Source organism: Hippoglossus stenolepis, chromosome 15 (genome assembly GCF_022539355.2).
Source record: "Hippoglossus stenolepis isolate QCI-W04-F060 chromosome 15, HSTE1.2, whole genome shotgun sequence".
NCBI classification, from domain to species: Eukaryota; Metazoa; Chordata; class Actinopteri; order Pleuronectiformes; family Pleuronectidae; genus Hippoglossus; species Hippoglossus stenolepis.
This window is the reverse complement of record NC_061497.1, coordinates 6,017,592-6,035,610: the sequence shown is the minus strand read 5'-3', so window position 1 is coordinate 6,035,610 and position 18,019 is coordinate 6,017,592. Positions and strand designations below refer to the sequence as shown.

The following is an 18,019-nucleotide window of genomic DNA, read 5'->3' as shown; positions in this document are numbered from 1 at the left end:
ATCAGTTTAAATCATATGATGATAAATTATTCCGTCGATGTTATTCAAATACAGGGAACCAACGGTCCTCGAGACGGCAGCGTGATGCCTGTGCAGTCAGGTTTTCCTGCATGCTAGCGCCTCTGCACACCTCCAGGCCTGCTCTCCCCACAACCGGGGCAAGACCAGGCCCGATCCCGTCTGCAAAGCTATTCCGACAAGCCGCCCCTCTGAAAAACTCCAGGGTTCAAACTGCTGCGAGATCAAAGCGGCAATACTGCAGTAATAATACGTTACTGCCCTATGAACGTCTCATTCATCAGGGAGAGGCAGTGATATAGTACAGTTGTAACTGCAGGGCCACTAAGCACTCATCATATGATGCTAAACTTGCTGTGCCCGTGTGGAAAAACATCTTCAGCTCTGTAGGCAGATTGAGGACCAGGGATGGACTCTCACCAGTAACGCTCCCAAAACATTGATCTGATAAGGAAGGACGCAAAAGTTGCACTCTCCGGCAGCTGTCCCAACTTTTCACACATCCTCCCTCACCCCAACTCATCATCAAGCTGCGACCACACCATCACCTCCCCCCCACACACGACACTCCTGCAGCCAGCTCGAGGTGTCTCCCAACCCTTTGGGATGATGGCGGTATTTTAATAGCAGCAATCTGGCACCGAACTGCATCATCTGGACTCCATCTCTCCTTATGAGCATGACATGGCATTCTATTTTTAGGTATGCATTCTTCTCAGATCATCTGTGCCGAGCGCCGACAACAGTCTGATGAAACCCTGACCTCCACACGCTCCCTTTGAAGTGACAAGTGAGAGATGTGCCGCCTTAAGAATGCCTAGAGATGCTTTCTCGAATGCCAGGAGCAGCTCTGCGAGACGGCGGCGTGCTCGCCCTGGGGGAGCAGATAAGCAGCCTTGCGTGCGTAGACGCTCACATGGGCCAACGTAAAAATGTTTGTAGGTGTGTGTGCAAAATCACAAACACACAATTGCTTGTGAGAAAAATGATTCTCTCCCTTCTTGAGGCTTCATTAGTGCCAGTCAGACAGCTGAGGTTAAACATAAATTACCCCATTACCACGAACTGTAAAGCATTCAAACCAGTTCAACTTGAGTTTAAACATTTCAAACAATGTAAGCTAACTGAATTTCAGCTGAATAATTCACCATCTCATCTCCTGAAAATGGGCAACTACTGATTTCAGTTAAGTTAATTTGATGTGAAAAGATTAATAAAGTTAAAACAGCTTGACATCAACAACTGTTCAATCACAGTGACAAATACAACTGTTGTATTCCTTTTCCATTTCCTCAGTTGCAAGAGTCAACAAGAGTGTAAAAGGATTGAGAAGGAGTTAACAACTAACCCTCATTACTGTTAGCACTGCTTTTATTATGAAAACCTCCATATCATCAGAGGTAGAGAGGCAAAGGAGCTGTATGATGTGAAAGAGGGAGGTTCATGCAGGTGTATTAAAAACAACGGAAAGTTAGTTGGATTTTTTAAATAACGGATGACTCTTTTCCCATTGCCAAAAGAGAAGTTTACATTTCTGTTTTTTATTCACCCCCAGTGTGTCGTCTTAAACATCAAGAATGCACTGACAACTGAGGCGCTTCTCACCTCGCTGCCTTGTCAAATTAGAGCGTTCACCCAGATGTCATGTTTCCATCGTGGATGCTGATTTTATCCATTCTCATTGCAGACAAAAGCCAGATTTTAGTGGGTGTTTGTGGGTTTTTTGAACAGTGGAAAAAGGGCTTGAGACAAAGGTCATTTGCGTCAGAAAGTCATACACCTTCTCAGAGTCATAACGCTGCTATTTCTAAATTCAAAAAGTTTGATCCTGCATCAAAAAAAATCTTGTGATAGTTCACTGTGCATCTACGACCTCAGTGCACACATGAGCTGCTCCACTCAATCATAATATAATGGTCTTAGTTTGCTCAAATGTAAACTAACAAGGCTAAAGCACAATGCTCAACTTATAACACCCCACCAGTGTAACTTAAAGCTTAGAGCATGACTATCCAAAAAGTAAGACAAAGGATTACAACATGAATACTATTAAAGAAATATTATGTATAGCATTTTTATTTAATAGACGAATAATAACATTTACATATTTAAGTGAGCATTGAATTAGTTTATCATAATTTTAATTCAACTGAACTGGAAATGTAGAGTTCAATTAAATAAATATACATATTTACTAAATTCACTAAGTTCCTTTATGTTTAAAAATATTGAAAATTTGTGAAACTGAATTGGGAACAATTCACACTTTCTTCACTTTTCATAAGAAAAACAGTGCTCTGTACAAAATATTAAGGCGGGCATATTTTGCAATCCAAACATATATACACGAGCATGTGATATTCCAGCTTCTATTTTGGAGAGGTACTTCCCACAAAGTGGCACAGCGGACATCTCACTGTTTGTGTATTGGAAGTTTTGTGGTGATGCTGCTGACAAACTAAACCACGCAGAGCCAGAAACGAGGAAGAGCAGAAAAGTGAGAAAGCGGGAGCAACACTCTGCTAATGGCCATGCAGCCACTGGGAAAAGACAGCCAGCATCTGAAAATCTCCTCTCACAGCAAGCGACACATCTCCCACATTGTCCGTATGTGTGGGGAGGACAGTTTGCCATCAGCTCAGAGTCAATGTTTAGCTTAGCAACGCTGGCATTAGCCGAGAAACTAACGAGAGATGTGGATGAGAACAGCAGCCGCAGCTGGGACGCGTGTTAATGCTGCTGAAAATATCCTCCAGAAGTAGCACTTGCACCTTTAGGCTGGAGAATTTTCCACCTATTTAAGGTGACAGGATGAGTGCATAGTGCGCTGCAGAGAGCAGACCCTTCTGCAAATCATTCACACCTCATTGGTGGAAGTGATGACATCGCTGAACTGAGCTGAACGACAGCGGCGCTGCAGGTCAAGGTGACATCTGTTTAGCTGTGACCCGAAGGCCTCTCTAACCACCGGACTTTCAAGTCTCACTGTGTTGATGATCCTCTCAGCTTGACGACCTGCAGTTAAAATGCTCCTTGTCAGCTGCAGGTGGAATTGTGCATGACTGATTTTTGAATAAACAAACAAACAGATGTGGTCGCTCGCTTGCGCTCAAGTTTGCAGCAGCCTTGGGCCAGCAAGTGTGGTTTTTGGAGATATGTAGGAATGCAGCGGTGAGGTGGACCTACCTCAGAGGTAACATACAACAGGCATGTGATGGATTTTAACAGCCTCCTCGTGGCATTGAGTGATTTTACCTCTAATTCCTCCTCCATTTATCTTTGTGTAGACTCACCTTGTTGCTCCAGAGGTCAGAAATATATCACCAAGCATCCCAACCCACTTTCCTTCCCCCTCGGCAAGAAAACAGGACGTAATTCCTTCCATCCTCGGAAAATTCTGTGACCACCTGTCTTTTTGTTTCCCACCTGCTCACCTGAACAGACACATTCAATTCAGTGCTTGTTTTGCTGCACACAGACCTACTGTTTTTTTTTTTACAAAGCCAACACATGACTGCGAAATGCAAAGCACAGAAAGAGAAGAATGCACTTCATCCATCGAGGAAAGAAACCTGACATATTACTGTAAAGCCGTTTTCAGATGTGAACTCTGGAGAATGTCCACACAATTGGGTCCGGACTTCTCTGGAGTTTGCCTATTACACAAGAACGACACCGAAGGCGGTTCTCAGCTTAGACGCGTTCACAACAACACAGAAATCTCTGGAGCGTCCAGGTGAGGGATGGTGCAGCAAGCATACGCAGGACATAATGTATTGATTTCGCTGTGAAGATCCCTTGTTTATAATACATAGACACAAGCATTGGACCATATCACCAAACACTCTCTTGACAACTTCGTCAGTGTCTTCTACGAGTATAGCCTTGCTTTTTCATCCTGAGATATTTGTATTCCTTTTGTGTCTTTTTCAGTTTCGTGCCTGTCACGTGTTAGAAACATCATCAACAAGGCCACTCGCAGCGAATTCTCCGGAGGATCTACCGCTCTATTCTCACACTGGCTCACTCTGACATTATCTGAAGTCTTTACAAAGGGGTTTGGCAGGAGAAACTCCGGAGCCTCTTACTTGGACATTTGCGTTCTCACATACAGTCCCTCCGGTGAATGTAAGGAGATTATCCGGAGTTCAATACATGTCTGAAAGAACTTTAATTTTTGAGCAGCTCACAAAGTCAATTGAACAAAAAAATATACTTCTGCACAGCATAGTTACTTCCTCGCCCCTGTCTACAGATCCATGTCTGCGAACTTGCACCTTAACCATCTGGTGACCTTGGCGGAAAAAACAGGTTTCCCTCTGATAAAGAGCCGCTTGAGTGGTGAAGGCTGGACACCTGACAACAACAACAACACAGAGCAGTATGAATACAGCAACTATCTGGACCTAATGAGCAGAAAATCCTCCTGAAATTGTGTACAAGCCCTCCCACCCAGGCCGAGGTGAACAAGCAGCAACCCAAGGTAATTTTGGCGGCTGGAATGTGAATAACATTCCTGTTGCTCAGGACTCTTCCTCGTCCAAAATATTCTTTGGCCGAGTCCCATGGGAAAGCATACTCCAGCGTGTGTGACGACAACAGGCAAGACTTATCACCCTGTTTTCCTGTCCTTGGACTTCTGACACGGCAGATATCTCATGAACAGGCTGCTGCTTTTCACTCTCAAACCAACCACAGTGGGCTGAAGCTGCCTTAAAGAGTTTCACGAGTAAGAGAGGAGGGTCTGATTAAAAACAAAGTGTAAACCTCTAAGTATAAACTGGCCTTCTTCACAGTTAGGAGTTTATCTTCTACAACATATTAGCACTCTATGCGTGACGTTTTTTTTTCATAAATATCTCTGCATTAATTGAAATTCCTAAAATTCCTTAAGCTATTGCAAATCTCAATGTTAAAGAATGTTAAAAAAATAAATAATTGCAGGATCCACCCCCCACAATCGAATCTGCTCCAAAAGTTAATGGGTTCTTCTTCAGGTCATATCACACCGTTCCATCAGGTTTCAAGAAAAATACACAAATGTTTCAAAAATATACATTTGAAACATGGATGTATATTATATAACAATTCCTTACATACATAAAAATAATAATGAAATGGATAAATAAAAAGGTGTTACTATAAAACGTGCACTATGAGCTTTTTCTGTCATTTTTTAAGATGACTATTGAATGTTAACACACTGACTAATTTAGAAAGCCTGCTGCTCCACACACATTTAGTATACGTGTGTGGATACATGTACTGTACATACAAGAGTGCAGTACCAGTACTGTCACAACAGCAAAGGATAAAAGCTGACTGCAGCCAATGTTACCACTGTTTGCCGTGGAGTGTGGATGGGCGTGGGGGTTGATAGAATTCTGCTTGTGTAGGACGGTGGATATAAGGGAACAAACTGACAAAGGTGCCCATTGTTTGGCTCTATTAAAAACCCTGTGTGTGTGTGTGTGTGTGTGTGTGTGTGTGTGTGTGTGTGTGTGTGTGTGTGTGTGTGTGTGTGTGTGTTGGTGACACTTCCCTTTTAATATCTGAAAGGAAGAAGAGGGAGAGGACTGGAGGCCTCTACAGTCAGAATGAAATCTATCTCACAGACAAAATAAATACAACTGTCCTCAGAGACATGGCTATCAAACTACAAATTACATCATGTCTACAGTAAGAACCATAATGAGTGCACTGACTGAAATGAAGGCAGTCATTAGGCTGCTGGACCCAAAGCTAAGTACTTCCTACTGGGTTATCTTCACTGTGATATGGCGAGCTGAGACAGCGCCTAACTTTAGCAGCAGAGGAAATGGCAGGGAAGAGACTGTGTCGTCCGGGTCAAACAGGCACAAACAGTGGAACGTGGTGAGTTAGTCTCATCTTCTCTGAAGAGAGAAGGAACGATGCTGAAGGGAGGAAACAGTCGAAAGACACTTTCTCTCAGCAGTGAAAAGTGAGAAAATAATATTTGGTACACTTGTCAGAGCTTGACAGAAAGGGAGGCCTGAAAAATGAAAGCCCAGAGCGACTTTCTACATCACTTTTGAAGCAATTGCATTCAAGATGAGATGATCAAAGCAGTGTAAACCGATCTGACAGGGAGCATAAAGAATATGACCCTCAGGATAACAGGAAGAAAAAGGCTTGTACCTTTCGCTCAGATGAGTGAAAAACAGATTTTGAAATGTCCCTGCGTGGTTTGCAAACTTTTTATTCAGTGATTTATGGTTTATCTCATATTGAAAACAGTTAAAATGCTACGGTGTGTTTTTTTTGTACGCTTGGAAGATTAAAGGAATAATCTAAGGTGCATGCAATGGTTTAAGAGGAGCACGGTCCTTGCCGGTCGATTAGTGAGGCACGGCCGAGGTTGCATATGTTCGTGTCCACATTTGACTCGCAGAAGAAAGAAAGAGAGAGTCATATTTTATCCCTTTGAAGACAACCATGCAACTATCTGGCACAGACAAGCAAATAATGACTTTTCTTGGGAGAGAAATCAAAGTGAACCAATTCTTCTCACACTGACGCATTTCATACAGGCCAAAATGTCCATTGTGTACCTGCTGCTTTTTGCATTTGCTCTTAAAAGCTGAAATTTCCTCAGTTTTCCAGATGTTTCCCTGTGTTCCTCCTCCTCCTCAACTTGTCTCTGATGAACTGGAGATGTTGGACTCTGCTACTGGAGGAAAAGAAGCCAAAGGCAGCTGCCATTGCATTTCCAGCCCCTGTCTTTGCTGAAAAACAGCAGGCGGGAATAGCCTGAGGTCAGTGTCACCCCCTACAGATAATCAGACATGAGAGGACAAAAACATTGTCATGAGGGCCTTGATTTATTCCTCCCTGAATGGGCTTCCCTTGTTTTCAAGCACTTCCCATAGCTGGGACTATATTCTTCCTGGCCTAAGAGTTTAGGCCAAAGTGGATGACAGATTTCACCGCAGTTGGACTAGTTTTTAAGAGTTGTACTGGACAAAGTAGAGTGTTTTTCATTCTTTACTTAGTCATTCTGCAGTCACAGATGGAAGCTTTCACATTTGCTGTTTTAATATGCACGTCTGTTTCCTCAGGAGAAAACAGACTTTATTATGAATCAGAGGACTCACGAATATATGGTTGGAGTGCATTACACATTACTGCTTGGTATGATCACGGCTGTGGACCTTTGCTGCTCTGTTTTTATTTTTCCATTATTCCATATTATGCATCAACCTTTCTTTTCCCTTTGTGTTAATCTTTCATGAGCTCATTATTTAAATTTCAATTAAGTGTAATTAAGTGTATATATATACTTAAGTGTATATATATTTATATTTAGTAAAATAATAAGCATAAGAGTGGCTCTGTGGGGTTGTAGGTGCAGTGCTTTGAGCTTCATGCTAACCAAGCTCACAATGACAATGCTAGCATGATTATGTTTAGAGGGCATAATGTTTATCAGGTTCACCATCTCCAAACTTATTATACTACATCCTCTGATCTTCTATAAAAAATATGGCACAAGACAGACTGATCCACATATAGAACTTCAACTTGATCTAAAGAGATTTCAAGCTTCAGGCTGTTTGGCACAATATTAACAACATGAATGTATCTTTAGTATTAGATGTATGCTGCCAATCATGTTGTTTAAGAGCATATTATTCTAAGGTATCATATTCAGTTTGACAATCACGTTGTAAAAGGACATTACAAATACTAGACAGTGTTGTTTGCATCTCGATCCCTGTGACTGACGCTGGTCTTTGGAACGCCAAGCTTGCCTCCTCACAAAGTGGCCAACAGGTAGATTTGGGAGATTTGATGTAATGTGATCCAATGACACATATGCACAAATGCGGGCGTGTACACATGAAAAGCCCAGTTAAAGAAGCAGGATTAATGCACAATCAGGCCCAAACCCCCTTTTTTATCCGAGAGGAGCAGAATCAATAAGCGAGGCCCTCTGTGAGAGTCAACAAGTTCAGACACGGGCCAAAACTTCAATGACTGTAAAAGAGCTGTTTCCACAAAACCATGGATTCTTCATAGGTTGATGCAGTTTCACAGAACTGCAGTGTGAGTGGCAGAGAGTCAAGAAGCAGAGATTATTAAATCGGAGGTAAATAAGCTCCTGGCACTGCAGTGATGCTGTTTCTCGTCGAGTCATGTGTCGCTCTGTGACTTCGCTTGAGAACATTTTCCAGGGCTTTGGTATAAACAGAAAAAAACTGGCCGGCCGGCTGGTGGAAAGCAGACGGATCACGTCTACTGTAGCAAAACATGCTGGCAGAGAAAGCTTGTGGCCTCTGCTTGTGTTGTGTTGTGTAATGATGCAAAACCACTGGAGCAGAGGAGGGTTTTGATTCATGCATTTGCATAGAGAAAGATGTATCTGAAGCAAAGATCGGTCGGAAGAAACAGTGCGAAGTCTAGGTACTTTTTGGATTCTTCTGATTTGAAATGTTTAATACCTACAGTTTGTGTAAAAGTTAACTAGATTAAGCGAACTAACAACAACTTTTGCAGCATAGTTATTTGCTGACTTTTTTGCTGTCACCTAACCTGTTACTTACAGGCTAGCCTACTTTATTGATAGGGCGGATGTGGCTCAGGAGGTGGAGAGGGGCGTCCACCAACCAGAAGGTAAGTGGTTCGATCCCTGACTCCTCAAATTTGTATTCTGAAGATACTGAACCCCAAATTGCCCCAAATGACTGTGCTGACAGTGTTTGCATGGTGTGATAGAAAAACTGTTGCGTATGAAAGAACCAATCCCAGCTGACATTGGGCGAGAGGCAGGGTACATCCTGGACAGATTGCCAGTCCATCACAGGGCCTGGATGTGTGTGTGTGAATGGGTGAATGTGACTTGTACTTTAAAGTGCTTTGAGTGGTTGATAAGACTGTAAAAGATCTATATAAGTACAGTCCATTTAACATTGATAGAGGTTGTTTGGATTTTTGCCTGCAGGTGAAAAAATTTGATAAAACTTTAATCTAAGTGTGGTTAAGGTTTAGGGTTAAGGTAGTCTTACCACTTTAAAACCCAACCTACACCCTCATAATATTAAAAAGCCTCCTTAAATTCTATTAAACATCAACATTTCTGAGAATTAAGAACTCCTACTTGAGAAAACAACTCATTTCATATGTATGTGTCAATCTGGGTGAGAGGTTGCCAGAAGGAGGGGGCGATGCTTACAGGCCTCACCAACCACTTTAATTTGAGGGTATCTGGAGAAAGTGTATGTTTTCCTCCTAATTTGTCCAACTTTCCAGTATGTTCAGAGATACTGTGAGACCCATCCAGTAAAACCAAGAGCAGCAGAGAGATGTGCCAGATCACTGCCAATCAGCAGAGGAATCTCCCCGCGCTGCCGGGGGTAGGAACCTCCGCAAACCCAAAATTCAAACAAAGGACAACAATGAAATCTTATCCTTGATGGTACTGCGTTTTTGCTTTGTTTGGTTTACAGCCTATTCTGAGTGTGTGCAGTGCAACACGAACCCTCTGTGGCCGTCAGGGTATCTATAGATCAGTTGGGCGGGCTGCTACAGTCAGGCTAAACTGTAAACAAGTCCCATTGAGAGAGAGCGAGGCCGACCCATGCACCGCACATCCCAAAGCGTCTGATTCATCGCCTTCAAACGGCCAAGAGCAAACTCCTCAACAGCTGCATGATGAATCCCCAATAAATCCACCACGACCCGAAGCTTTGAATCTTACTGAGGAAGCAGGGATGCAGGTGGCTGGAGCGGAGTTTATTGCAACACATACTTTCCAGGCAACCAAAACAACAAGAAGGATGCCCCCCCCTCGCTCCCTCTTCTTCCTCCCTCCTTCACTTCTAATTTCAAAGAGGATCTGCAGGGAGGGAGAAAGCACTCGGAAGCAGCAGCCTTTTGTCCGCGAGTTCTTTTGCATGAGGGAGAGCCGGTGTTTTGTTTACGGGACAACACAGTGTTGCCATTAAGGCTTTAATCAAAACTGTTTTTTAGAGCCGGCCCTGAGTGACAGCCCTCTCTCCCCCCGGTCGGCTCCCACTGAGGGAGAGCGAGCGACAGGAGGAGGAAGAAAGGAGCAGGGAAGTGTGGGAATGTCTCTACATCGTCGCCACGGCGGGAAGCTCCTAAACATGGCTTTAAATTAGGGGAAAAGAAAACACAGGCTAAAAAAAGGCAGTCGCCTAACTATACTCCTGCCTGCTAATTTGTCACCACTTGAAAAACAGGGAAAAAATAGCAACAGTTTTAAATCATACTGCTTTAAAGTTAGGATGTGCCAGTCTGTGTGTATGGTATAAAACTTAAACATAAGGGAGATTTAGGTCAACTCTGTTGCACTTATACATACATCTAAACCATTGTGGGTGGAATCTATGGAGCTCTGACTGCGCTCATATTAGAGGGGAGCAGAGACGGAGAGCACCAAGTGTCTGGTTCTGGCTGGCTGGCTGGGCTCGGACCAGTGACAGCTGCTGCTTGAAAGCCTCACATCCAAAGCCAGGGCTCACTGCCACTTGCTACATAGCAGTGCTGCGCTAAGCCCGTCCCCTCCTGTCCAAGCCCTCACTCTGAAAGATCAGTGTCCCGAACAAAACATTACACTCCTGCCAAATAATTCCCTCTAAAAACCATCTTGTCTTTAATGTCCGAATCCATGAGCGGAAGGGATACTGCGGGAGAAAGACAAGATGGCGAGATGGTTTATCTGTCTGCTGCCGTGTCTGAGATGGGATGGGTTCATGGAGAGGGACGTTTCTCAGAGTTTTAATTGGGGAGTAATGCGTGAAACACTCAAAGCCACGTGTGTAAGTGAGTGTGTGTGTGTTTACCTTATCGAGCAGCGGCAGGCAGCGGGGTACCCTGTGCTCCAGCTTGACAATGGTGATGAAGTCACTCTCTTGCCGTTCATCCTCGCTTGTGTTGCACAATGACAAAGGGTGATACTGCAAAGGAAGTGAAGGAGAGAGAGACAAAGGTTATGAGAGGAAAATTGGAAAATGTAAAGCTACACATGTGGTGGGAACATTTTTCTGTCCACAGTTTTAGGTGTATGGCGTTCAAGAGAAGCCCGAATGCCAAGGTACACAAACAGCACATCTGCAACTCCTTCCACCTCAGCACACTGACATTGTTCTTCTGACCCAATCCAACATGTTTGATTTATGTATAATCTTAAAAATACTCAGACATTCTAGGGATTTGCTTTTTTTAAACAGTGCCAGCAATAAAAAGTTACACAAAAGCTTCTTTTTTCAATGATAATAATCTAAAACAGCTGAACACAGTGATAGATCCTCCTAAGACCAAGAGACAGGACAGAACAAAAATAACAGCTGCTATTTTTAACATCACTTAAAGGAGGAAGAGAACATTTTTAGAGGAATAAATGTAGAAAGGAATAAAGATATTGTTCTCTGCTGAAAGGAGATGGAAACTACAAACCAAGGATAAGAACCAGATCACACTGACATCTATCTATTCAGTACATTTTAAATCCCTTCGATTTGTACCGAAACCACCACATGTAACCTGCAGTCTGTGACCGTACACATATCAAAGATTGGACCATAACCAAGAATTAAAAGAATGTTTGAGACAACCATTCAAAAGTCGGTCTAGACAGTGAATCCAAAGCTGGTTTTCACGCCATTAGAACACAACAGTTGCACTTGATAGAAGCTTTTATGTGTTCAATTAAGGCGTTTCCTTCCCAGTTAAAATCAAGAGGAAAACTTTGGCACCCAAGGTAATCAATTACATGGATGGTGATGTTCTCTCCCACTCAAAGCCTCGAGGACTGAAAGAATGGGAGATGGTTTTTTTGGGAGGAACATTTGATCCCCTCTGAAAGGCAGGAAATTCGTAGCTGCTGAAAGGCTGCATTTAAGAGCTCAAGGGATAGCGGTGGTGTTTGCAAGTCACAGGCAAGCTGTCACGGGTACGAGGGGTTGCACGGCAGTCGAGGAGGAAGCGAGTGGCTCCGGAGACACCCCCTGTGCTTCGCTAATTTGCTCACATGACATCAGTGCGAGCAACTGCCAGTACACCAATGCTCCTGGATGACTCCTCTCATTGCTGCTCACAGATTTGCCCTGCTGCACCCTACTCTAGCTGTGCTCACCCACACACCAGCGGAGCGGTCCCACCCTGCCCTGCCCTGCCCTATGTAGGCCCGTTCTGGCCCGGTTCAGCCCCGTTGGGCCTCTTCATGTGGCTGTGGGCTGACTTCGTGGGGCTCCCCCTCATCTCACCCAGCGGAAATCCCTAAATTAAAAAGACCCAAGGGTGACATCAACAGCTGGCACGCCGGGGCCTGGGGAATTGACGTAATGTGCTGCAAAGGGCTGTTGCATGTCTGTCAGAAGAGGAGAGGAGGAAGAAGAGGACTATGGGGGACCATGGTGGGGCGGGGACATAAAAGCCAACATTAGATGTGGGGTCAGTAGGAGGGAAGCACATTGTCCAGGGACTGTGCAGGGCAGGCGACTCACAAACCACTTATAATTAATGTGACAAGTTAAACCAATACTAATGATGAATCTTATTGAAGTAACCAAATATATTAATGAGCTATATATCAATAATTTCCTACCAGGGCTAGTTGTATCCCAGGGGGTGGGAATGAATACTGAAATGAATACTATTTATGAATGATCGTAAATATATCCCCATGTTTTTGTCACAGTGCCCAAACTGTGCCAGAACACTAATGCAAATTGCAAGTTGAAATTTGACATATTATCTGTTAAACTATACTAAATATACAATAAAAAACAAGTGCACACCTGCAGTAATTTAACACTAAATACCAGTTTCAGTACTGAATACAGCCAAACAGTCTCACCTCCACACTTAATTGTCTCTCCACGGCTGGGGCCAGGGACGCCCACAATGACTGATTTGCTTGACAAGGATTTACACCAGCAGTCAAACATGGAGCATCACTCTGCCTTTGAATGTGTCCTGTGCGTAACCAGGCATTTTAATCTTTTTCTTCCTTGTGCCCGAGTCTGTTTGCCTGTGAGTTTTTAGTTTGTTTGTTTTTGCCTGGCTGCAAAACAGTTTACCTTTAGGCATTTTGTTTGACTTGATTTTGAGGTAACTACTAGCTAACTGCAGGCTATGTTCCATCTTGTCAGGGCCAGAGTAGTATTAACCAGGGTAAGGTGGGGATGTTCATGTTGCAATCAGAGCAACTATTTCAGTACACAGCTCAGGCACGGGATTCTGTGTTGTGATTTGGCCCAGTAGTTACTGGCCATGTAGGAAGCGGTGCCTGACTGGCATTGATTTTGCTACCCAACCCTAGAAGGGATGTGCGGGTACATCAGACAAAAAAAGCTCTGTGCCACCGCAGGGTCATATAGACTAAGGGGCTAAAACATTTTGGAATCAAATCTAAATACCTCCCTCTTCCAAAGGGGAAGGTGAAATAGAAAAACACTTGGTTGAGGATTGTGGCCTTAGTAAAGGCTTTTGAATAACAGCCCCTATGCAGGAGGGAAGGCACGCAGTGATGCAGCTTGAGCCCCTGGACTGGGCTCCATGCTGCTCTGCCAGCGGCCTCTACCAGTCTTCATTTACTAGGCCCAAATTAGAGGACTAGAGTTGAACTTGGCCCTTAACTTAGAAAAAAATATCCTTTTCAATGACGCTATTTCACTGATGCTATGACCTCTGCTCTTTTTCGCTGTAGCTTTGTGGGAAATGTTGGGAAAGAGCTACATTCAGTGAGAGGAATCAGGTTTTACAACACTTATTCTTTAGGCTTACTTGATTATGTGTGGATCTTTGTTGTGACATTGAACATGTTGATGCACGGGGCGGTGCAATCATAGCTAATAAAGCAGATAATAATCCGAAAGCTGAGCCAAACAGGCTCAGGAGGAACGGCTGCGTTCAGTTTCTTCTGGCTTTCTGAGGCACAGCGTCAATGTTTTGCATCGTTGACAAGACTGAGCCTTATCTTCTATTTTAGATATGCCCACACCACTCACAATCAGAGGGCTGTGAACGCTCTCTGTGTGCCACCACTGGTGCCATCCACCACTTAGAAACACGCTGCCGCTGGACTATAAATGGCAACTAGGACAGACTGAAACTTCTTCATTTGGTTTTTGTATGGCCCTGAGAAAAAGGGGCCTGGGAAACCAAATCACTGAGTCTCCATTTCACAGAGACTAGTAACCACAGGGCACGCAAACAGTTCCCCACAGACTGTTAACAATGCTCACTCCTCCGTTCCTCCTCCTCATCTGTCTAGATCTGTTGCAAAACTGACGGGGACATGTCCCTCGGTTTCTTTGTAGCCACGATTAAAGGCATTCCTTTCCAGCTCAATCAAAGACTACCCCAAAAATATTCCAAGGCAAGAATCTAACAGCCTCAAAAACAAATACATGGACAGAAAAAGGGGAAAATAAATAGTAGCTGCGGTGAGAAGTCAATAATATTTTTTTCCCTTCGCTTAGCCCTGCAGATCTTCTTTTTTCATCTGCCAATAATCAGCAAGAGAGTTTTCTAGTTCATCTGCTGCCAGCAGGGAACCAGGCCCAGGCAGTTATGTCAGTGTGTTAGAGCGGGGGAAGCAAAAAGAGCTTGCACCTCTCATCAAGCTCCACCACTCAATTACCAGCCATTCAGGAAGGTCAGGAAGGCTTCAGAGGAGCTGTTGGCTGCATATGCAACATTATCATAAAGAAGCAGATTGGTTAAGGAGGGGATGAAAGAAATATTTCAGTATGTGATTATTCTATCATACAATATAAATCAAGACTCCGCGTCACAAGGGCAAAAGGATTCTTAAATGGAGCTCTGCCCTGAGGCCTGGAAAGTCTGCCAGGTTAGTACACATCAGGGGAAGGATTGAATAAACCCTGCAAGCTCACACACACATCACACACACACACACACACACACACACACACACACACACACACACACACACACACACACACACACACACACCACGAACTCACAAAAATGCACATACTATCTGTTGCCTGCGTTCATGATTTACTGAGTGACTCAGCCTCCCACGTCTGGACTCTATATCTAATGAAATCTCTTTGTCTCTCTCGTTCTTTTGAAACCCCACCATTAAAGACGCACCTGCTCAGTACACTGCACACTTACACACACACACACACACACACTTATATTCTGCATAAAAAGTAGCGTGAGAAAAGGGCCCTGCATTAAGTTTTATGAATGCTCACCAAAAATTCCTCAAAGAGACATTCAGTAATTTTTATAATAGGTCTAATTGTCCTGTACAGGTCTAATTGTCCTGTATAATTAGACTAGAACATTCACGAATGTAATATCCAATATTGTGAAATTGTTTTGATTCTCTCTCAAACACGCATACTGAAGGTTCCAATAACGCAACACAAGTTCTGTCTATCTCACGATGTGCTGTCCCTGAAGGTGTAAATCAAAGCTTTTTTCTTTTTCAACTTGGCAACAAATTCTAAAACGGTGGCAAAAGTTTTTTTTTCTAAGCGCAGGAAAAGCGGTTGCCAACAAGACCGCATGTAATAGATAAAAGAGATTGGAATCTGGTTGCCCAGGTAACTGAGCAACACTTACTGCGGATCCCTACTAAGATGTTTGTTACGGGATGAGGGGGCCTGAGGTGAAAGGACACGTTGAGGTACTGACCCTTTGCACACATCAGGTAGTGGGTCTGCCAGTGTGTGAGAGTTTGTGTAAAGAACGCAGGTTAATGAGTGAGAGCGCAGCTATGTATTGTTGCTAGAGGCGCTTGAGCATGTGCTTGCATGTGGACATAATGTATGTGTGCATGATGAGGCTGAATCTGCTGATCTATTGGAGCAAAAAGTCCCTCTGTGGTCCTGCAGGGTACGGGAGTGTGTCTCTGGATCTCAGCAGTAACTTCAAGGGGGGCGCTCAAAGCCTCAAAGCCAAGGCACCAGGCCTTTTCTCAAATATCATATCCGCTCTTGGACCATTATTCAAGCAACGCTGGTTTCTACATACACATTGAGGTCCAGCTCTCTGTGCCACAGATGACACAGATACACACTCCTCATACCACACTCCTCAATCAAACAGGCCTATATCTCAAGACCCTACACTAAGTAGATTTACATGAAAGGCTGCTATAGTGATGCCGGACTGCCCCGGTGCCAAGGGAGTGGAGCAGAGGGTTTCTCTCTGTTGGAGCATCTGGAAAAGTCGGCTCTGAGGCCATCGCCTTCTCTCTTTGCAAATGCAAACGAACAGGACGCATTACTGCTTTAGTCCTGTCAAAACAAAAGGCGTGTCATCTTTCCCCCAGCTTTATTGACAGTGTCAGCCCCATATCCAGTAACGGTTACCACAGAGAATGACTTGAGGGAAACGTGATCCTATAATGAGGCCCAAATAATTACCACCAGCCCCAAATTTGCCCGGGCGCTTTCTTTAAGTAGCAGTGCTTCCCCCCAACTCCTGGGTCGTCAGACTGTCTCTGTTCTATAAAAGGGATTAGATGGAGAAGAAAGAACCTGGAGAGGGAAGAGGAGTTGTTCTTCAAGAAAGGGAAATGAGGAAAGAGCTAAGTACTTATATTGGTGGAATACCAGATGAGGAAATATATTTCACATTTTTATTGATGCAGCATACTGTAGATCAACAGGCCACAGCATTAATAATAATTACGGGTTTTAAAGTTGCGGCTGATGGGTGTATTACTACAGACCATTGATGCATGGCATCTTACATTTACTCCAATTCATCTGTTGCAAGTTTTTCATTGCCCTCCTCACTTGCTTTATCCCTTGTTTCTAGAAGACATGTCAAACTCAAAGCTTGTGGCACAATTACATCCTGTCTGTGGGAGGATTTATATTTATCTTAAAATATTGCCCTTCATATTCATTACATTACATATCATTTAGCTGACGCTTTTATTCAAAGCAACGTACGATAAGTGCATTCAACCGTGCTACATGTAATTTAATTTTGAACATTTATTTTATATAAACACCAAAGTTGACGATGGTTATTAGACATCATCTTCTTAACCAAGGTGTAGTTAGAGGAGATGTGTCTTTAGCCTGCGTTGGAAGATGTGTAGACTTTCTGCTGTCCTGATGCCAATGGGGAGCTCGTTCCACCATTTGGCAGCCAGGACAGCAAACAGTTGTGATTTTGTTGAGTGGCTAGGTGTCCCTTGCAGTGAGGGAGCAATAAGCCGATTGGCCGATGCAGAGCGGAGTGGATGGGCTGGGGTGTAAGGTTTGACCATGTCCTGGATGTAGACTGGACCCGATCCGTTCGCAGCACAGTACGCAAGTACTTGTGTCTTGAAGCGGATGCGGGCAGCCACTGGTAACCAGTGAGGGGAGCGGAGGAGCTGTGTAGTGTGAGTGAACTTAGGTAGGTTAAAGACCAGTCGAGCTGCTGCATTCTGGATGAGCTGCAGAGGTCGGATGGCACTAGCAGGCAGACCAGCCAGGAGGGAGTTGCAGTAGTCTAGGCGTGAGATGACAAGAGCCTGGACCATAACCTGAGTGAGAAGGGGATGTATTCTCCTGATGTTGTGCAGCATGTATCTACACGAGCGGGTTGTTATTCCCCACAACATAAGTACTACAAGCCCCAACAATGCACTGCAACATCCTGTGTTGTCAAAACTGTAAATCACGTGCATTTACGCTACTCCTGACAAGCTCATCAGCAGCCCAGATTACTTCCATCAAGACAGTTATTAACTAGCTAGCTTGTTAGCAATCCAGCCAAAAGCAATGCTTCATCAAAAGGTCGAAAAAATGTGCTTTTAATAGGTGGAATATAGATTTTTTTGCAGTCACAAGTTAACCAGCCAATATAATGTTCAGTATATTTTGGTTTAAAATAAAAACGACAAAATGTATAATGTATCAAACAAGTTCAACTGGGATGGACCTTGAGGACCATGGCCTCAAATGGTAAATGGTCTGTATTTATATAGCACTTTTCTAGTCTTAATAACCACTCAAAGAGATTTACGGTACAG

At 43.8% G+C, this 18,019-nt stretch overlaps 1 protein-coding gene across 2 annotated transcripts in view; it reads right to left on the bottom strand.

The window, feature by feature from the left end:
- The window catches only part of LOC118122046 (E3 ubiquitin-protein ligase RNF43), an 83,537-nt gene that overhangs the window by 19,343 nt on the left and 46,175 nt on the right, over positions 1–18,019 (bottom strand). For both annotated transcript variants that reach the window (XM_035178456.2, XM_035178457.2), the window contains exon 2: positions 10,845–10,958. In XM_035178456.2, coding sequence (XP_035034347.1) covers positions 10,845–10,958 — 114 coding nt within the window. The remainder of the gene's footprint in view (positions 1–10,844; positions 10,959–18,019) is intronic.